This window comes from Eucyclogobius newberryi, unplaced genomic scaffold (genome assembly GCF_026437365.1).
Source record: "Eucyclogobius newberryi isolate DKJ021-1_F unplaced genomic scaffold, fEucNew1.0.hap1 SCAF_5, whole genome shotgun sequence".
Taxonomy (NCBI): Eukaryota; Metazoa; Chordata; class Actinopteri; order Gobiiformes; family Gobiidae; genus Eucyclogobius; species Eucyclogobius newberryi.
Genome location: NW_027316167.1, coordinates 12438623 through 12461303, shown reverse-complemented (window position 1 = coordinate 12461303; position 22681 = coordinate 12438623). Strand labels below are relative to the sequence as shown.

The following is a 22681-nucleotide window of genomic DNA, read 5'->3' as shown; positions in this document are numbered from 1 at the left end:
AAGCAAATTCCTAGTTTGTGAATTTTGTTTTTGCAATGGAAATAAACCTTTTTCTGATTCTAAATATATCGGCTCGTGGCCTCACAGTCACATGTTACAGTCAGATATGTTTATTATTTCAGAAATACTAAATTAATGATGAATCACTTTACTTTTTATAAGCAAATTTGCCCTGATGAACTGACATAGACTTTATTTTGGTAACATTCATTGGAAGAAGCGCTACATTTTGTTACTGAAGTAAAAGTACAGATGCAGGAGCCAAAAGTATAATAATATTGAAGTCATCAAATCAAATCAAATCAAATCAATTTATTTTTGTAAGGCCCAAAATCACAACAACAGTTGCCTCTGAGGGCCACAGGGAGAAATGAATCAACAATGTCTGTGGTGGCGATGGAGTCAGACAATGTCTGTGGTGGCGAGGGACGATGTCCCAGGGTCCTCTGTCCTTAGACTCTCCTTCTCGGCCAGGAAAAACTACAAAAAAAACCTCTTTGGGAAAAAAGCGTAGAAACCTGGAGGAGTTCCAGTGAAGGAGAGATCCCACTCTCACAGACGGACAGACGGACACAAGGAGACTGGAGCTGGACCCACTCTTCAGGCAGAAGAGGGACCGTCTGAGTCGAGCTGGACCCACTCTTCAGGCAGATGAGGGACCGTCTGAGTCGAGCTGGACCCACTCTTCAGGCAGAAGAGGGACCGTCTGAGTCGAGCTGGACCCACTCTTCAGGCAGATGAGGGACCGTCTGAGTCGACGGTCATAAAAAATGACTTAAAAGTAATGTATTTCACGCAGCTTTTGATATCTATTTAGAGTGAAATGTTGGATCTTCATAAGCATTTCACGCCTAGCATTTTTTTTTTATCAATATAGTTGTGTTAGCTCAGACTCAAAAGCTTTGCAAGATGTCACCATAAAATGTGCTCAAAAATAACCCCTCGCCCGATTCAGCAGGTCCCAAACTATGTGTGGGCGTGATCCCTCATTGGTCCAGGAGTGTTCCATTGTAGAAAAGGATTCAGTTGTTTCATCTGGACTTGGACTTCCAACTCGTCTCCTCTCCAGGGATTCAAAGTGTGTGTAAAGAGCGGTACATAGGAGAGACTAAACAGCCACTGCACAAGAGGCTTTATCAGCACAGAAGACACTGGAGTTCAGGACCACAGAGCGCCGTGCATCTGCATCTTAAAGCCACTAATCACTTATCGAAGACAGTGAGGTGAAGATTCTAAGCAGGGAGAAAAGATGGTTTGAAAGAGGAGTTAAAGAGGCAATCTTTGTTAAAAAAGAAAGACCATCATTAAATAGGAATAGGGGGTTAAGATTTAACCTTCCTGTTGTTTATAATGGAATTTTGAATAACTATAAGAATACAATGCACACCTCTGACCTTGAATTGATGTGTTGTTTAAGGCTTTATAAATATTTTTTTGTGAGAACTTGATAATTGTATTTTTCTTAATTTAATCTTGCCCTTTCTCACAAGCACCATTGGTTATGAGTAGACCAGCATCTCTCTGTCTCTGTAGTTTTTTAAATCACTTTTCAGTCACGGGTCACGTTAATCTTGACAACATATTAAGAACTATCCATATTTCATTTGAATAGTTCACATCTTCCAAAGCTGCATTGAAATCTGCCTTGTGTAATCTTACTTTAACATAACTTAAAGGTCATATATTATGTTCAATTGGCTTTTTGAACTCAGAAAATAGTTTTGGACTTATTAGTAATCCCGCCCACTCCAGCTGCAGATGTGCTCCTCCAAGTTTTTAAAGTCCAATCAACTTTATTTGCTGAGTTCAGGGTTCACAACATGGTCTTTAGCTTTAGTTCCATTCACACAAATGAAGCCTGAATGTGAAAATGCCTGAGGGGCGCAAAAAACAAAAGCATTTAAACTGGGAAAGTCCCGCCCCTCGAACAAAATCCCCCTTTCCCCTCATTCCCGTTCTGCAGCTCAACATTGTGCGCACTTTTTTGTGTCTTTGACCCGGTGACTTTTGGCAACGATGGACACCTTCATCTTCATCTTCACCTTCACCATCGCCGCCGCGTCCTCGATCGTCGCGCTCATCGCCGTCAAAACGTACTCGCCCTTCGCCTGGACCGACGTCAAGTACGTGTGCGAGTTCCTGCGGGTCCTGGTGCGGTTCGTGTCGCGGCGGAGGCGGACGCCCCGCTTCTTCGCCCTGGACCGCTTCTTGGAGCAAAGCGCGGCGCGTCCGGACAAGGTCTTCGTCGTCTTCGAGCACGAGCGCTTCACGTACGCGGAGGCGGACGCGCGGAGCAACCGGCTGGCGCGCGCGCTGCGGTCCCAGCGCGGGTACCGTCCCGGGGACACCGTGGCGCTCTTCATGGGGAACGAGCCCGCCTTCCTCTTCACGTGCCTGGCGCTGGCCAAGCTGGGCTCTCCCGCGGCGCTGCTCAACCACAACATCCGGAGCAAGAGCCTCCTGCACGGCTTCAGCTGCAGCGGGGCCACGGTGCTCATCGGGGCCCCAGGTGGTTTTTTGTTGTTGTTTTTTTATTGCAAAAATTCTTTATGACAAAGCATTTAGTATCTGCTAATAGTATTACCTAGTCTTGTGCTAGTTATTTTTACTTTATTTTATTCTATTTTTATTTTATTCTATTATCATTATTTTATTATTATTATCTGATTTTTATCTTCATTCTGTATTTTTATTATCTATTTTATTTTATTCCCCCCTCCATCCCCTATTAAGATAGGAGAGGAGTTTTGTTAATAAGAGTTTTTTTGTTTTGTTCATAAGAGTTCTATTAAGAGTGTGTTTTTGAAACTTCCTATAATCTGTCTTTCCTCCTGTTTCTACTGCGTTGTAACAACAAAATTTCCCCTTGCGTGGATATTAAAGGTTTATCGCTCTCTTATCTTATTTATAACAGACAATAAACAGTTAAATGGGGCATGTATAACAATTACAAATACACTTATACATCGAAAATATTTAAATACATACAGTTTTCATAAGTAGAAATAGCTTTTTGGTTTAAACTTTTGGAAATGGTGAGCAAATATGATTCATTTGTTTGAAAAGGACAAAAAAGGAAAATTGAAAATTTACAGGTATAACAATGTTGTCAGTTGGCTCTACGTCATAAAATGTGACACCTTAGTCCTAGTGCAGACCCTTTAAACTTGGCTTTAAACAAAACTTTAACAAACCTTTGAAGTTTAAAGGTTTGTTGACATGGGCAAAGTGAAGTGGGACATAATGTGATGTCAATGGAGAAATATTTAAAACATAGAATAGAAATCTGAATATCATAAAACATCAACATGGTACTTTTGGCACATACAAATCCTTCAGAGATCATATCACAGTCTGAGTTACAGTCATTTACAAATGTAGATTGTAATTGTGGTGGCTACACATTTACTTAGTTGTGGCTTGAAGGTGGTCATAAAGCACAATATAATACACTGTAATAATAAAACATCATAAAAAAATGAAAGAAACATTCCTAAATAGTTTGGCTTAATGAACACAAAGAGACAGTGAATCAGTGCCATTAAACACGAAAACATCACATTTCTTTCACCCAAATATCATTGATCATTGACAATTAGACATGATATTGATCTTGTCTTATTTGCAGTAGTGTGGCTTATTATAAAAGCTTATAAAGTCTTACAGGAAAACTTAAGACAAGGATAACTTTAAGTATTGTGTGAAGAACAAACATTACACGCAGTACAATCGCATTCTCAATACAATCTTAAATATATATTTGTTGCTCATGATAACTAACTATTGATGACTTTCAGGTCTTATAATGTGATGATATTATATAGGAATCAGTATATAATCAGTTCTATTCTTGAGTTTCTCCTGACGCATTTATTCAACCAAACCACAACATTTGCACATGAACAATAGTGTTTTTCTGCCTGCTCCTTCAGAAATAGAACATACAGTTGTTCTATCATCTAAACTCCTTCTCTTCTCTTGTCTCCAGAGCTGAGAGGAGCCGTGGAGGATGTGCTGCCCTCGCTGACCCAGCAGGGCGTGACCGTGCTTCTCATGACTGACCACTGTCCCACGCCGGGGATTGTGAGTTTTGCGGAGAAAGTGAACGCGGAGCCGGACCTTCCCCTGCCGCGCTCGCTCCGATCACACGTCACCTTTAAGAGTCCTGCAGTTTATATCTACACGTCGGGGACAACAGGTACAAGAGGAACAATGAATGTGTCACTGCAGAATTGTTTTAAAAGGACAAAGTTAAAGCCCCCAATTCAAACTGAAGCTGTTCCTGAACCTGTGGAGTTTAAACAATTGTCTGGACTCTTTCTGAAGCCAACACGCTGTAGTTTTATTGTCTGATTTACTTTAATTATAAGTGTAACAAGCGCTGCACAGAGGAAAATCAGATTTCCACTCCCGCCTAGATTTCTTTGGGAAATATAAGTGGGTTTGGTTGGAATGTACTTTGGTAGGACTGAAAATAAGATTTAGGGACTTGGAATAAGATGATTAGATTATTATTAGGCCCGAGCGCCACAAGCTGGCGAGAGGCCTATTAATCTCGTAAGGCCGTGCGAAGCACGGCTGCGAAAGTGCGGACGTAGTGCGCACGAAATCGAGCGCTCGCCCACTTCCAAACACTAACGCACTCCTTCACTCACGCACGCCCCGTGCATACTAATTAGTAGTAGGAAAATGGAACATTACCGTTGTAAACGGGCGAAGCCCGTGCAAAAGTGCGCACTAAACGAGCACTTTACAAAATTAACGAAAGTACCCGTCAGTGATCAGGGACCCACACCATGAGGTAGGAAAGCGCGAGCGCTTTCCGAAAATGTATAGTTTATGATATTTGAAAAATGGGAAACATTGTTTTCGCATCGGAATATTATTAGGCCCGAGCCCCAGCAGGGCGGAGGGCCTATTGCTCCCGCAACGCTGCCAAAGGCAGCGTTGCAACTGTCTGACCAAACATGCGGGCGCAGCCCGCATGTTTGGTACCCCGCCGCCCCTGCCAAGTACAGTGAACTAGCCCATGCCGAAGGCATGGATCATGCATACTTACTCCTGCTATGACAGAAATAGTCAACAATTAGTGAATGGGCTACTCATTGTTGACAACAGCAGCGCGAAGCGCTGCATTCCTCCAAAAACCCTCCTGGCATGGTCCCGTACGCGAGAATCCATGCCGCAGGCATGGGCCATGCTTGTATCTTCTCAAATCAATGGAAGTCTATGGGGAGTGGGCGGGGCATCCCGACGGAATAGGGAGTGACGAGCGCGTAAGCGCTCGTAATGATAATTCCACCCCATGGCGGCATGGGGAAGGCTTAGAGCTTTCAAACGATGTATAATTTGTTGTTATAGTGGAAACGGCTATATTGTTTTTGCTAAAAATATTATTATTATTAGGCCCGAGCGCCACAAGCTGGCGAGAGGCCTATTAATCTCGTAAGGCCGTGCGAAGCACGGCTGCGAAAGTGCGCACGTAGTGCGCATGAAATCGAGCGCGAAGCGCTCGCCCACTTCCAAACACTCACTAACGCACTCCTCTACTCATGCACGCCCCGTGCATACTAATTAGTAGTAGGAAAATGGAACATTACCGTTGTAAACGGGCGAAGCCCGTGCAAAAGTGCGCACTAAACGAGCACTTTACATTGAGATGACGACCGCTTCGCGGTCGTCATCCCCATATAAAGCACTCATTTGCGCTAAGTACCTCACGAATACGTTCCCCATCTCTTGCATGTTCCGTGCATATAAGCATGTAATGCAAAAATTGAACATTATTACTGTTTAGAGGGCCAAAAACACAAAGTGGGCGGAGCCCACTCAAAATTAACGAAAGTACCCGTCAGTGACCAGGGACCCACACCATGAGGTAGGAAAGCGCGAGCGCTTTCCGAAAATGTATAGTTTATGATATTTGAAAAATGGGAAACATTGTTTTCGCATCGGAATATTATTCTTTCTTCTTCTTTCTTTCTTTCTTTCTTTCTTCAAATTTGGTCCTAATCGGACTTGTTTTGATCAAATGGGAGCTATTTTTAGATCGGCAATATTCCAAAATAAGTTGTCCAACTTTGCGGCTGCGCCGCACACAGACCGTAAAAGGTATCTCAAAAAATTGAATAACTTTAGATGCCCCACTTGTCCAGAGGACGTCCGCCGATTTTGAAGTTGTTGGGCAAAACGCCCTAGGAGGAGTTCGTCAAAGTTTGACGTGAACAAAATGGCTAACACAGCGTGTTTTCATTTTCAAAGGAAGATGGCGGGCATAGGGTAAGTCTGGGGGCGTGGCTACAATAATATTTTTTTTTTGTCCTCACGAGAGGAATGCGTGTTCCGAATTTCGTAGCTTTACGACAAAGTTGACCTCGGAGCGTCTCCCATAGGCGCAATGTATTTTGACTTTTGTCGGTGGCGCTGTCGCGCCATTTTTAACAAAAAAAAAATGGCCCAGAAAAAACAAAATTTTTCGCCGATTCTGAATTTTGGGCAAAGTTTGGTGAGTTTTTGAGCATGTTCAGGGTGTCAAATTAGAGCTCAAAGCGCAGATGAAGAACAAAAAAAATAATAATTAAAGCCGCAAGCGGCATCCAACGGCCCTCGCGGGCCGCCGGCCTTCCGACTCTGCGCTTTTGACTTGATAAAGATGGCGCCCTTATTGTGTCTTGAATAAAAAAAGAACTTGACAGACGGCGACACATTGGACATGGCCAATCCAGTGCAAATGAACACAAGTGTCAGTCAAATTTGCTGCGCCGCCGCACAGAGACCGTAGCACTTGGAATAAAAATATGGATACCTTTTGATGCCCCGCTTGTGTAGATGATTTTTCCCAAAGTAAAGCTTGATCGAGCTATTGCCCACGGAGGAGTTTGTTAAAGTGTGAAGCGTAAATGTGAACATTTCAAGGATTTGGCGTTTTTCCCATTTGTGACAGTATATTTGCAGCTCCACGGCACAGAGACCGTACCACTTAAAATCAAAATATGGATAACTTTTGATGCCCCGTTTGTGTAGATGATTTTCCCCAAATATGAGCTTGATCGGGCAATCGCCCTGGGAGGAGTTCATTAAAGTGTGAAGCGTAAAAATGTGGTGATTTTAGAGATTTCGCTGTTTTCCCATTTCTGACATATATTTGCGGGTCCGCCACACAGAGACCGTAGCACTTAGAATCAAAATATGGGTAAGTTTTGATGCCCCGCTTGTGTAGATGATATTCTCCAAATATGAACTTGATCGGACAATCGCCCTAGGAGGAGTTCATTAAAGTGTGAAGCGTAAAAATGTGGTGATTTGAGCGATTCTACGATTTTCCCATAAGGATAACATGGGATGTTTCTGTCAACGCTACGGTTACGCCGTACAAAATATGACTTTGGCTCTCATACTTTTATGATCAGGATGGCAAATTAGAATTTTGTTCAAAATATCATGTCATTTGGAAAAACTCTATTGTTTATAGGCCACTCTGAAGGCCAAATAGTCAGAATTCTGGGAAACGTTTGCGGCTCCGTCGCACAAAGACCGTAAAAGTTATCCTTAAAATTTGGATAACTTTAGATACACCACTTGTCTAGAGGACGTACACCGATTTTGAGGTTGGTGGGCAAAACGCACTAGGAGGACTTCGTTAAAGTGTAAAACATAAAAATGTGGTAATTTGAGAGATTTTGTGGTTTTCCCATAGGGATAACATGGGAGGTTTCTGTCATCGCTACGACTACGGCGTAAAAATGTAGGCATTTTTGTGATTGGCTTTTGTGATCGGGACGGCAAAATAGAATTTTGGGTAAAGTTTAGACAATTTTGGTAAAACTAATTTTTGACCTTCAATGTTAATTTAAAGGTCACTCTGTAGGGGGCGCTATCACTGCCATTTCAATTTTGTCAGCCTAAACTGGTCCAAACTAGAAAGTTTAACAACTGATTCAAATTTGGTCCTAATCGGACTGGTTTTGATCAAATGGGAGCAATTTTTAGATCTGCAATATTCCAAAATAAGTTGTCCAACTTTGCGGCTGCGCCGCACACAGACCGTAAAAGGTATCTCAAAAAATTGAATAACTTTAGATGCCCCACTTGTCCAGAGGACGTACGCCGATTTTGAAGTCGGTGGGCAAAACGCCCTAGGAGGAGTTCGTCAAAGTTTGACGTAAACAAAATGGCTAACTCAGCTTGTTTTCATTTTCAAAGGAAGATGGCGGCCATAGGGTAAGTTTGGGGGCGTGGCCACAATGTTTTTTTTTGTTTATCCTCACGAGAGGAATGCGTGTCCCGAATTTCGTAGCTTTACGCCAAAGTTGACCTCGGGGCGTCTCCCATAGGCGCAATGTATTTTGACTTTTGTCGGTGGCGCTGTCGCGCCATTTTTTAACGAAAAAAAAAATGGCCCAGAAAAAATAAAATTTTTCACCGATTCTGAATTTTGGGCAAAGTTTGGTGAGTTTTTGAGCATGTTCAGGGGGTCAAATTAGAGATCAAAGCGCTGAAGAAGAACAAGAAAAATAATAATAATTAAAGCCGCAAGCGGCATCCAACGGCCCTCGCGGGCCGCCGGCCTTCCGACTCTGCGCTTTTGACTTGATAAAGATGGCGCCCTTATTGTGTCTTGAATAAAAAAAGAACTTGACAGACGGCGACACATTGGACATGGCCAATCCAGTGCAAATGAACACAAGTGTCAGTCAAATTTGCTGCGCCGCCGCACAGAGACCGTAGCACTTGGAATAAAAATATGGATACCTTTTGATGCCCCGCTTGTGTAGATGATTTTTCCCAAAGTAAAGCTTGATCGAGCTATTGCCCACGGAGGAGTTTGTTAAAGTGTGAAGCGTAAATGTGAACATTTCAAGGATTTGGCGTTTTTCCCATTTGTGACAGTATATTTGCAGCTCCACGGCACAGAGACCGTACCACTTAAAATCAAAATATGGATAACTTTTGATGCCCCGTTTGTGTAGATGATTTTCCCCAAATATGAGCTTGATCGGGCAATCGCCCTAGGAGGAGTTCGTTAAAGTGTGAAGCGTAAAAATGTGGTGATTTTAGAGATTTCGCTGTTTTCCCATTTCTGACATATATTTGCGGGTCCGCCACACAGAGACCGTAGCACTTAGAATCAAAATATGGGTAAGTTTTGATGCCCCGCTTGTGTAGATGATATTCTCCAAATATGAACTTGATCGGACAATCGCCCTAGGAGGAGTTCATTAAAGTGTGAAGCGTAAAAATGTGGTGATTTGAGCGATTCTACGATTTTCCCATAAGGATAACATGGGATGTTTCTGTCAACGCTACGGTTACGCCGTACAAAATATGACTTTGGCTCTCATACTTTTATGATCAGGATGGCAAATTAGAATTTTGTTCAAAATATCATGTCATTTGGAAAAACTCTATTGTTTATAGGCCACTCTGAAGGCCAAATAGTCAGAATTCTGGGAAACGTTTGCGGCTCCGTCGCACAAAGACCGTAAAAGTTATCCTTAAAATTTGGATAACTTTAGATACACCACTTGTCTAGAGGACGTACACCGATTTTGAGGTTGGTGGGCAAAACGCACTAGGAGGACTTCGTTAAAGTGTAAAACATAAAAATGTGGTAATTTGAGAGATTTTGTGGTTTTCCCATAGGGATAACATGGGAGGTTTCTGTCATCGCTACGACTACGGCGTAAAAATTTAGGCATTTTTGTGATTGGCTTTTGTGATCGGGACGGCAAAATAGAATTTTGGGTAAAGTTTAGACAATTTTGGTAAAACTAATTTTTGACCTTCAATGTTAATTTAAAGGTCACTCTGTAGGGGGCGCTATCACTGCCATTTCAATTTTGTCAGCCTAAACTGGTCCAAACTAGAAAGTTTAACAACTGATTCAAATTTGGTCCTAATCGGACTGGTTTTGATCAAATGGGAGCAATTTTTAGACCTGCAATATTCCAAAATAAGTTGTCCAACTTTGCGGCTGCGCCGCACACAGACCGTAAAAGGTATCTCAAAAAATTGAATAACTTTAGATGCCCCACTTGTCCAGAGGACGTACGCCGATTTTGAAGTCGGTGGGCAAAACGCCCTAGGAGGAGTTCGTCAAAGTTTGACGTAAACAAAATGGCTAACTCAGCTTGTTTTCATTTTCAAAGGAAGATGGCGGCCATAGGGTAAGTTTGGGGGCGTGGCCACAATGTTTTTTTTTGTTTATCCTCACGAGAGGAATGCGTGTCCCGAATTTCGTAGCTTTACGCCAAAGTTGACCTCGGGGCGTCTCCCATAGGCGCAATGTATTTTGACTTTTGTCGGTGGCGCTGTCGCGCCATTTTTTAACGAAAAAAAAAATGGCCCAGAAAAAATAAAATTTTTCACCGATTCTGAATTTTGGGCAAAGTTTGGTGAGTTTTTGAGCATGTTCAGGGGGTCAAATTAGAGATCAAAGCGCTGAAGAAGAACAAGAAAAATAATAATTAAAGCCGCAAGCGGCATCCAACGGCCCTCGCGGGCCGCCGGCCTTCCGACTCTGCGCTTTTGACTTGATAAAGATGGCGCCCTTATTGTGTGTTGAATAAAAAAAGAACTTGACAGACGGCGACACATTGGACATGGCCAATCCAGTGCAAATGAACACAAGTGTCAGTCAAATTTGCTGCGCCGCCGCACAGAGACCGTAGCACTTGGAATAAAAATATGGATAACTTTTGATGCCGCGCTTGTGTAGATGATTTTCCCCAAATATGAGCTTGATCGAGCTATTGCCCACAGAGGAGTTCATTAAAGTGTGAAGCGTAAATGTGAACATTTCAGAGATTTCGCTGTTTTCCCATTTCTGACATATATTTGCGGGTCCGCCACACAGAGACCGTAGCACTTAGAATCAAAATATGGGTAAGTTTTGATGCCCCGCTTGTGTAGATGATATTCTCCAAATATGAACTTGATCGGACAATCGCCCTAGGAGGAGTTTGTTAAAGTGTGAAGCGTAAAAATGTGGTGATTTGAGCGATTCTACGATTTTCCCATAAGGATAACATGGGATGTTTCTGTCATCGCTACGGTTACGCCGTACAAAATATGACTTTGGCTCTCATACTTTTATGATCAGGATGGCAAATTAGAATTTTGTTCAAAATATCATGTCATTTGGAAAAACTCTATTGTTTATAGGCCACTCTGAAGGCCAAATAGTCAGAATTCTGGGAAACGTTTGCGGCTCCGTCGCACAGAGACCGTAAAAGTTATCCTTAAAATTTGGATAACTTTAGATGCACTACTTGTCTAGAGGACGTACACCGATTTTGAGGTTGGTGGGCAAAACGCACTAGGAGGACTTCGTTAAAGTGTAAAACATAAAAATGTGGTAATTTGAGAGATTTGGTGGTTTTCCCATAGGGATAACATGGAAGGTTTCTGTCATCGCTACGACTACGCCGTAAAAAATAAGGCATTTTTGTGATTGGCTTTTGTGATCGGGACGGCAAAATAGAATTTTGGGTAAAGTTTAGACAATTTTGGTAAAACTAATTTTTGACCTTCAATGTTAATTTAAAGGTCACTCTGTAGGGGGCGCTATCGCGCCCATTTCAATTTTGTCATCATAAACTGGTCCAAACTAGAAAGTTTAAGAACTGATTCAAATTTGGTCCTAATCGGACTCTTTTTGATCAAATGGGAGCAATTTTTAGATCTGCAATATTCCAAAATAAGTTGTCCAACTTTGCGGCTGCGCCGCACACAGACCGTAAAAGGTATCTCAAAAAATTGAATAACTTTAGATGCCCCACTTGTCCAGAGGACGTCCGCCGATTTTGAAGTCGGTGGGCAAAACGCCCTAGGAGGAGTTCGTCAAAGTTTGACGTGAACAAAATGGCTAACACAGCGTGTTTTCATTTTCAAAGGAAGATGGCAGCCATAGGGTAAGTCTGGGGGCGTGGCCACAATGATTTTTTTTTTTTGTCCTCACGAGAGGAATGCGTGTCCCGAATTTCGTAGCTTTACGACAAAGTTGACCTCGGGGCGTCTCCCATAGGCGCAATGTATTTTGACTTTTGTCGGTGGCGCTGTCGCGCCATTTTTTAACGAAAAAAAAAATGGCCCAAAAAAAACAAAATTTTTCGCCGATTTTGAATTTTGGGCAAAGTTTGGTGAGTTTTTGAGCATGTTCAGGGGGTCAAATTAGAGTTCAAAGCGCTGAAGAAGAACAAGAAAAATAATAATAATAATAATAATAATAATAATATTTTTAGCAAAAACAATATAGCCGTTTTCACTATAACAACAAATTATACATCGTTTGAAAGCTCTAAGCCTTCCCGATGCCGCCATGGGGTGGAATCATCATTACGAGCGCTTACGCGCTCGTCAGTCCCTATTCCGTCGAGATGCCCCGCCCACTCCCCATAGACTTCCATTGATTTGAGCAGATACAAGCATGGCCCATGCCTGCGGCATGGATTCTCGCGTACGGGACGATGCCAGGAGGGTTTTTGGAGGAATGCAGCGCTTCGCGCTGCTGTTGTCAACAATTAGTGAATGGGCTACGCCCATTCACTAATTGTTGACTATTTCTGTCATAGCAGGAGTAAGTATGCATGATCCATGCCTTCGGCATGGGCTAGTTCACTGTACTTGCCAGGGGCGACGGGGCACCAAACATGCGGGCTGCGCCCGCATGTTTGGTAAGACAGTTGCAACGCTGCCTTCGGCAGCGTTGCGGGAGCAATAGGCCCTCCCCCTGCTGGGGCTCGGGCCTAATAATAATAATATTTTTAGCAAAAACAATATAGCCGTTTTTACTATAACAACAAATGATACATCGTTTGAAAGCTCTAAGCCTTCCCGATGCCGCCATGGGGTGGAATTATCATTACGAGCGCTTACGCGCTCGTCACTCCCTATTCCGTCGGGATGCCCCGCCCACTCCCCATAGACTTCCATTGATTTGAGCAGATACAAGCATGGCCCATGCCTGCGGCATGGATTCTCGCATACGGGACGATGCCAGGAGGGTTTTTGGAGGAATGCAGCGCTTCGCGCTGCTGTTGTCAACAATTAGTGAATGGGCTACGCCCATTCACTAATTGTTGACTATTTCTGTCATAGCAGGAGTAAGTATGCATGATCCATGCCTTCGGCATGGGCTAGTTCACTGTACTTGCCAGGGGCGACGGGGTACCAAACATGCGGGCTGCGCCCGCATGTTTGGTCAGACAGTTGCAACGCTGCCTTCGGCAGCGTTGCGGGAGCAATAGGCCCTCCCCCTGCTGGGGCTCGGGCCTAATAATATTTTTAGCAAAAACAATATAGCCGTTTCCACTATAACAACAAATTATACATCGTTTGAAAGCTCTAAGCCTTCCCCATGCCGCCATGGGGTGGAATCATCATTACGAGCGCTTACGCGCTCGTCACTCCCTATTCCGTCGGGATGCCCCGCCCACTCCCCATAGACTTTCATTGATTTGAGCAGATACAAGCATGGCCCATGCCTGCGGCATGGATTCTAGCGTACGGGACAATGCCAGGAGGGCTTTTGGAGGAATGCAGCGCTTCGCGCTGCTGTTACTATTTCTGTCATAGCAGGAGTAAGTATGCATGATCCATGCCTTCGGCATGGGCTAGTTCACTGTACTTGCCAGGGGCGACGGGGTACCAAACATGCGGGCTGCGCCCGCATGTTTGGTCAGACAGTTGCAACGCTGCCGAAGGCAGCGTTGCGGGAGCAATAGGCCCTCCGCCCTGCTGGGGCTCGGGCCTAAATAGCTTTTTGATGGTAAAACAAAAGGGGAGAAGATGTGACAGCGTCACAGATTCAGCAGTAGGCGTAATAAAAGGACAATTGGGGCGCGTTAGCGCCCCCTCCTCTTGCGGCGTGGCGGCGGCGTGGCGAGGGCCGATCATTGCCGCTTGCGGCTATATTTATTATTACTACCGGTAATCGATATGAGAACCGAAAAATAATAATAGTTTCAATCCAAAGTATTTTTTGTTCGTACAGCAATGTAAACACCTTTTTATCTGCTTGTTTTTGTCACATTTAACTTTATTTTGTCTTTCGGAACGTTCCATTTTGTGAAGCCGCTCACAAACTTGAGGAACAGTAACATTTCAGACCTCGAGAATGAAAACAAATTAAAGATTTCACTATTCACACTCAATAATCATGAATAATCGCTAAATTGTGATGTTTTTTCTCTCACAATGATCGTAACAGTAACCTTTTATATCGTGACATACCTAGTTGTAATTTATTTAAAACATTCCAGGCAGAATCCATATATAAGCTTATTTTTTTACTTGTAGGTTTGGTGTATAAACTGATCCTGATTCATCCCAGAATTGTGGATTTGACCGGAAATCTGAGGGTTATCGGGGTTTTTTCATTTAACATTTTAAATCCCCAAGAGCTTGATTGTTCACTTTAACAGATGGTGGACAAAAATGCATAAATTACAGTAAAACAGTTCCCTCCCACGCACAGAGTTGGGGTTAGGTTGGGAGGTAAAACTGACCTGGTTTATGGTTCATATCTCTGTAACTACTGGGCCTATCCACGCGGAACCAACGCCAGGACAAAGTTCAACATCTTCTCTGGCAGCACAAATCAACTACAGTTAATTCAATGAAAAAACAGCTTCAACAATCAGTTTAAAGGAGTGGATGTGTGGACCCAATCTTTAACAAATAATAAGGTTCTCTGTTTGTGGATCATACATTTAGATATTCCTTTTAAAAACTGTAAATCGTCCGTAGATGTATTTAGGCCCCTGATCTCTATCGTGAATAATGAGAAAATGAACACAATCTAAAGCCATGAATGAATCCTTAAACCTTGCCAAGAAGATGTTAGCAATTTGACATTTGAAACACACATTCGCAACCGCAATCTGATCCTTGCAGCTATTTTGTTGTCGTTGTCAATCCGCATTAAATGAATCTTTCAAGACAACTTTTTCAGTTTGCGTTCAACCCAGACGCACGTTACTGCCCCCTGCTGCTCTCTTTTCCACCATCCAAACGAAGCGCTTTTAAAACGAAAACTCTTTCAAAAGTGCACTAAAGGCCGCTTTGCCTCCAGGTCTCCCGAAAGCGGCTGTGGTGAACCAAACCCGGCTCTTGGCGGCTCTGGCGGTTTTGTCGTCGAACGGCGTCACGTCCGAGGATGTGATTTACCTGAACCTACCTCTGTATCACACGGCGGGCTTCATCATCGGCTTCATCGGATCCATAGAGACAGGTGAGCGCGACACTAGGGCGGCGCCAAACGGCAAAACAACTCCAAATGTCAGTGGGAGGAATACGTCAAGTAATCACTATAGGCAGGTTTTTGACAGATTCTGTTTGTAAAAGTAATACAAGCATGTTTTTATTCAATGTATGTTGTTAACTGATGTAAAGTCATAGATGAACAATGTGTACAATGTTAGTCAGATGCTGGCCACACCTTACTTGTATATTATGTTCAGTTAAGTTCTTTATTTGTCATTATACGTGCAAATACAGTGATATTACGTAGATCAGATTTGTTAGTAGTTAGTCCTTTACTTTACTGCACAATAATAAAGGTATAGAATAGGACAATAATTTAATGATCAGAGACAAACACATTTAATTACCAAGAACATACAGTATTTGCCATGTTTCCTGGTCATTTACACTTTCCAGACTGGGCTACGGCTAATCATATCACTATAAAATGAAGCGGGATGGCTGAAGGCCTCTTATATTATCATAATATTATACGTCATAAGGCGCTAGTACAGCTGGCAGCCCGGTGTAAACGCTCTCTCTTCTTTCTCACACTTATTGTGCTTTATCTCCTATATTTTGTAAATATAGTTGGTATATTTTTTCTATTTTACTGTACGATAGGGACACGCGCTGGAATAGTTTTTTAATTCAACTGTTTTTGACTTTTTTCGGCTGGATTTGAGCGTTTTTCGTTGCGTTCGTTGTGTTGTTGTGACGTGAGCTAGCTCCGAGCGAGCCCACCAGCCCCCCCCGCGCCCTCCGGCCGCGCTAAAGTACGGCGTGTCGTCGGTACACGTTTATATACACGTTTATATGAAAGAGGAACTTCACGAACGATCGGGACACGCACTGGAATCGCTTTAAATTAACTTGTTTTGACTTTATTCGGCTGGATTGAGTGTTCTCTTCGTGTCGTTGCGATGTGTTTTGGCTCTGAGTCCCCCGGCTCCGGCCCCGCCCCCCGGCTCCGGCCCCGCCCCCCGGCTCCGGCCCCGCCCCCCGGCCGGCGCCGTACCGCGTTTCCACAAAGGAGGAACTCATGAAACTGCGGAGAACAGTCGTCTTACCCGGAGATCGTCACGTTATCATGTGCAATTACTGTGAAATTCATGTGCAATCTATGCGCTGTCGTGACACATATTCATGTGCAATTACTGTTGTGATCACATGCAATGGTATTTATTTATTTATTTATTTGTCTATGGGAGTTTTATTTATTTATAGGAGATCTTCTACTGAAAGTGTTTTTCAGACTTCCTATAAGTGATCTGTTCTTCTGGATCTACCTCTGTATCTACCTGCGTTGCACCAATGAAATTTTCCCATGTGGGACAATAAAGGAATATCTTATCTTATCTTATCTTAATTAGTTGAATATGACTATTACATATTATGATCATGTTTTAATTTGAATTTAGCGTCATAACAAATGAGCTGCAGTCATAAACCTGTGCGACCCTGTGCGGCTTTGAATGAAAAGTCCTTTGTCAAATCTGGAGTAATCCGGAGTAAACCCGCTGACCTACTTTCACACAAGTCTTTTATTATGCAGGCCAAAGTTTGGGCTCCTGCTCTTTGGCTGTAGTAACAAGGGTAGTAGTAATAGTAGTAGTTGTAGTAGTAGTAGTAGTAGTAGTAGTAGTAACCTTTTGTTTTACAGACTTTTGCCAGTCGCTTGTCTTAATGGAGATGTTATTGTTGGAGGCAAATAAAGGCAAAAATAATACAACTAAATGCTTTAATGTCGGATCATTAAATAACTATACACTCAGATAATGTTGATGTAGGGCTAAGAAAAGTATAATGAAATATAAACCGTATTTTCCGGACTATAAGTCGCACTGGAGTATAAGTCGCACCAGCCAGAAAATGCATAATAGAGAAGAAAAAAACATATATAAGTCGCACTGGAGTATGACATGCGGTTGCAAGTGTGAAAATAACAAATAATATCACATCTAAGTCGCTCCAGAGTATAAGTATAAGTATAAGTCTATAAGTATAAATAAGTATAAGTCGCACCCCGGCCAAAACTATGAAAAAAAGTGTGACTTATAGTCCGGGAAATACGGTATATCTGAACTGTCAGGCCTCCGGTAACAACTGGCCAAATCCCTGTGCGATTGCGGTTTTCTGTGATGACCAAAGTTGCCGATGTGTTTGTTTCGAGGCTCGACCATCGTTCTGCGGAGGAAGTTTTCGGCCTCTCAGTTTTGGGACGACTGCAGGAAACACAACGTGACAGTGATTCAGTACATTGGAGAAGTGATGCGCTACCTTTGCAGCACGGCCCAGGTAATCGCGCCGTAAAAGAAAGAAAACACCACAAACACCAAAAAACATACTAATGTTTTTTCACCTGCATCTCTTTTTATTTCTTCACATTTCTCACACATGAAAGATAGATGCGTTTGTTTTTTCTCATTGAGGTTGTTTTTATTGCACTGAAAAAAAACGTGTGTCTTTACTGTGAGCGGGCTTACATCTCCATAAACCTGACTCGTACATGGTCTGAAATAGCCTCCTCCTGCTCGTTTCCATGGACACGTTCCTTTAGCTATAATGTTCCACAGTATGGCCTAAATGTATGTTTCCATGGACTCATGCAGGGGACTTTACACCTCCAGAAAGTTACATACTGTTGCTTTAAGTATACATCTGTTTACTACTATACTGTCAATTATTATAATGTGATGTAATGTGAGCTTCTTTTTTAGTTGAGCGTGTCGCGGTTTGTGTTTTCTGTCATTGTTCTGTGCTACTTGTGTTTCTGTTCGTAATGTTTACTGCTCTCTGGTCATGTTCTGTGCAGATATGTCACAAAATCAGATTTTAGACTTGTGATTATTGACACTGTAAAACAACAGTCAAATCCTAAATTTTCTTTTATTCTCTAACTGTTACTATTCCTCAACTTTGTGACTGACTTTACAAAAATGAAGTTTCTGACAAAAATGAACTTAAATGTGACAAAAAAGCCAGATAAAAAACATGTAGGCCTATTTTTTGGGCTAAATATTGAACAAAAAATACTTAATTTTGCTTCTAAAATTGTCACGATTATTATTTTGTGGTTCTTTCTATATGATTATATAGTGAATATCCCGAATAATCACGATTATCAATTAACCGAATAATCTTGACATCTTTAAATTCTGTGTTTTTATATGTTCTAAAATAAAATTGTAATTACAGAGTTATGCTTATATAGCTACATATGAACAATATCACAAAATTAATCCATTCAAAGTAGAGACTTATTTTAAAAGATTGTGGTTTAGGTCTGTCACTAACGATTATTGTCGTTATTACGTCATTTCTATTGTACATCGAGACCTTTTTAAATACATTAATAGCCAAATAAATGTTAAAATATGCAGACAGATAGAGAATAATTACAAATAAAGTGCATTATTAAGGAAAGTTGAACCCGACAACTTTAGAAATCAGTACATTCCCATCACGCGGGCGCCACACCTTGTTTACCGAAATAGAAATCATTAAATCGCCGCTATCATGTTCCTTCCTCGTGCGTCATAGTGTCTTGCAAAAGAAAACAAAAACACAAAAAAACAACGATATGCGACGTGGCCTAAACATCCCGACGCGTGTTCACGATTGTAGGTTTCTTTTGCAGCCGGCCGTGGGACTGTGAAGATTTAGCGCAAACATCCCGGACTGTTGTACATTTTGAGCGTGTCTGTGTGTGGCCATTCAGAGTGTCCCGTTGCATCACATGAGGGACAGTGTCGCGTTACCGGGATCTGGACCGGTGGCATCGAGTGGGCACTAGGAATAGATGCTGGCCTTAACTTCGCTTCACCGTATCAAGTGACTGAAAGACCAAACCCTGCCTGAGCGCGTCAGTAAATCACATGAATGTACTGTATTACTGTAGTACTGTATTATTGGGACATAGCTGTGGAGTAGAGGTCGTTGGACAAGGGTTTTCAGTGAGTTAAAATCATTAAACAAAGATTAGGGATGTCAAGATGATCAGGTTTTATCGGTAAACGTGGTTATTCAGGCCAAAAAATTATAATCGTCACAATTTTAGAAGTATTTTTTGTGCAATATATATGGTCCAAAAAATATATATGATCCAAAAAATATATATGGTCCAAAAACTGGCCCCTGTGTAACAGTTTTTATCTGTTTCAACTTAATTTTGTCTTTTTATTTTGTAAAGATAAGCACGAACTTGAAGACCAGTAACATGTTAGACAAAGGTAATGAAAGAAAATTTAAGTTTTCACAGATTTCTCAATAATCGTGAATAATCGTTAAATCGTGATGTTTTTTCTCACAATAATCGTAACACTAAAAGTCAATATCCTGACATATCTAACAATGATAGTGGTTTAGTTTAGTCATTTTTCGAGCGTGCTCACTGAAAGCACAACACACAAGGTGCACAACAACCAACAAAACACTAAACTTAAAGAAAAACAGAAAAAGTCCTGGTTATTCTTGCCATTGCAATTGTCTAATGAAAAAATGCTTTAAGTTGACAAGTTAAAAGTATTTGAACAGTTGTGTTTATTATACCAAGTGGATAGATGATGGTATGATTAAGGGTCTTGACTTTTTATTGTTTACTCTTTTTCTTCTTTTTTTCTTATTGTCTATTCTTTCTGTCTATTCTTTTTTACTGTCTACTCTTTTTATCGTCTATAATTTGCAGAATAAGGCAAAAGTGTATTATAAATATATATATATGTATATATATAAAGCCAATGTCAGTAAATAAAATACAACATTTTTGTATTTATTTATTTTACTAAAATAAAAATGGACTTTGACTAAATAGCCAGAGAAAAGACAACTAGAATACTTGCATCCTGTCAAGTTTTGTCTTCAGTAACACACAATCCTATATCCAATGTTACATCCAGTTAGTTTTTTTACCCGATCAGTTTTATCGTTTAAAGTGTCTTAAGTACTTTTTTGACTACTTCACCCGCCTCTGCTGTTCATGTTTCTGGGCCCTTTACCCCTCAGTCTGACACTATATGGACAGTTTATCTATAACCATATGTCATTCAATACAATTCAAGCTTATTTGATGTCACAGAGAGAAAACGACAAAGACCATAAGGTGCGGCTGGCCATCGGGAACGGCATCCGCGCTGAGGTCTGGAGAGAGTTCCTCCGTCGCTTTGGAAACGTTCAGATTCGAGAGTTTTACGCCTCCACTGAAGGAAATGTGGGGTTTGTGAACTACGCCGGCAAAATCGGAGCCATCGGACGAGTCAACTTAATTCACAAGGTCATTACTTTACATTTCTGCAAGAGGAAATCTATATCCAAAATGGTTTGGTTTACGGCTAAAACCACATGGTCTAGATTTTGAAATGGACGACCCACAAATCTTGAACCTGACAACAATCACGTCTTTGGGGCTGAATAATGGCACCACATTCTGAAACAAAAACATTATGCAGAAGCAACAGTCGTAAATGCAAGCTTTTTACTTTCTGTTTGTAATGTATACTTCATCATTGTTTTTCCAGACGTTGTTTCCGTTTGTGCTCATAAAGTACGACACAGAACGAGACGCGCCGGTTCGAGGTGCTAATGGACTCTGCGTGCAGGCCCCAAAAGGTGAACTCTTTATGTTATCATGTGATGCAGCGTAATAAAACATGGTTGAGGAGTCAGGGCTTGAGCGTGAGCTGCAAAAGACAACATGCAAATACAGCTGAGATGCTTCGATCCCATTAAGAAAGGATAGCAAAAAACTAAATGAGGCAGTAAGCATTGATTCAACACAATTTTTTCTACATTTTTCTCATCAAAGGTTTGCTTTTGCTTCTTTACTTCCATTTGAGTAAACTTTATTTGTATTTTATGTTGTCAAATATTACTGTTAGTAGGACGTCAAAACATCTACAAGGGAAAGTACCGTATTTTCCGGACTATATGTCGCACCAGCCAAAAAATGCATAATTTAGAAGAAAAAAACATATATAAGTTGCACTGGAGTATGAAATGCGGTTGCAAGTGTGAAAATAACAAATAATATCACATTTAAGTCGCTCCGGAGTATAAGTATATAAGTGTAAACATAAGTTGCACGCCGGCCAAAACTGTGAAAAAAGGTGCAACTTATTGTCCGGAAATTACGGTAACAGTGAAAAAAAGTGTACAAAAAAGATGGACCTGACGCCCGTGGAGCATCAGGCTTCAGGGCCCAGCCGCACGGCAGCATCAAATCAAACGGTCCCAGAGCCCACTGCAGCTTTACAGCAGAGCAAAGGGTCTGGAGGAGGGTTCCCTTCACATCGAAGTGTTAATGATGTCACACTCTGCTGTGAGAAGACACGTGTCTGTGTTTTCGTCATATGTTTCTGCTCTGGTTCTCTGGCTTTTACACAAAAACAGAAAATCATTGAAAAACACGCATTGTCACTGTGAGGAGCTCGCCTCTCCACAGATCTGACCTGTAACATTGAGTCAAGAAGGTGGCGGACTGTCGAGAAGAAAAGCTACACCTGTGCACCTTTAAGTGGAGTGTTTTCCTGACTGATTGGTTCCTCTCTTTGCTTGGAGGTGAAACGGGGCTCTTGGTGTCGAAGATCACGGACATCGCTCCGTTTGAGGGCTACTCTCAGAACGAGGAGCAGACGGAGAGGAAGCGCCTGCGGGACGTCCTGAGGAGAGGCGATCTATACTTCAACAGCGGAGACCTCATGAGGATCGACCAGGACAACTTCATCTACTTTCAGGATCGAGTTGGAGACACGTTCAGGTGGAGCGCAAACATTTACTCAACACAACCTCTCAATTACTGAACTAATCCAACAGCAGAGATCCAAATGACACACAAAACCTGTAGCTGCGATAGATAAAATGTCTTTTTTGTAAGCATATTTGATCAAGATGTCCTCAGCAGCATCACTTCAACTTCATCTCAGTCAAATTGAGTAAAGTTCTCATTTTCACTGACCAGTAAAATAATAGTTATATTCAGGTGTAACTTATTTAGGTGTTTGTATAATTAGGAATGTAGCTATAGCAATGAACACATTTCTATTCATTTTCGGTTCAGAAGCCCTTTATGATGAGTAAAAGAACAAGGCCAGTTACGTTGCCCGGATTGACGTTACCGAGGCCCCATCCTGGAGCCAGGCCTGGGGTGGGTGCTCGATGGCGAGCGTCTGGTGGCTGGGCCTTTCCCCGCCGGGCACAGCCCGAACAAGTGACGTGGAGCCGTCCTCCCGTGGACCCACCACCTGCAGGAGGATCCGTAAGGGGCGGGTGCAGAGTGATCTGGGCGGCAGTCGACAGCAGGGGCCTCGACGGCTATGACTATGGACTATGTCTCTTGGCTGGCCTGGGAACGCCTCGGGATCCCCCCGGAGGAGTTGGAAGAAGTGTCTGGGGAGGAGGAAGTCTGGGAGTCCCTGCTTAGACTGCGGCCCCTGCGACCCGG

The 22681-nt window shown here is 42.2% G+C and overlaps 1 protein-coding gene across 1 annotated transcript in view; it reads left to right on the top strand.

The window, feature by feature from the left end:
- The first annotated feature begins 2001 nt into the window (after positions 1 to 2001).
- LOC140381390 (long-chain fatty acid transport protein 2-like) overlaps positions 2002 to 22681 on the top strand; it is a 27263-nt gene continuing 6583 nt past the window's right edge. Inside the window, exons 1-7 of the mRNA XM_072465439.1 lie at positions 2002 to 2509; positions 3989 to 4198; positions 15074 to 15232; positions 17417 to 17541; positions 20321 to 20515; positions 20760 to 20850; positions 21799 to 21997. Coding sequence (XP_072321540.1) covers positions 2017 to 2509; positions 3989 to 4198; positions 15074 to 15232; positions 17417 to 17541; positions 20321 to 20515; positions 20760 to 20850; positions 21799 to 21997 — 1472 coding nt within the window. The 5' untranslated portion in view covers positions 2002 to 2016. The remainder of the gene's footprint in view (positions 2510 to 3988; positions 4199 to 15073; positions 15233 to 17416; positions 17542 to 20320; positions 20516 to 20759; positions 20851 to 21798; positions 21998 to 22681) is intronic.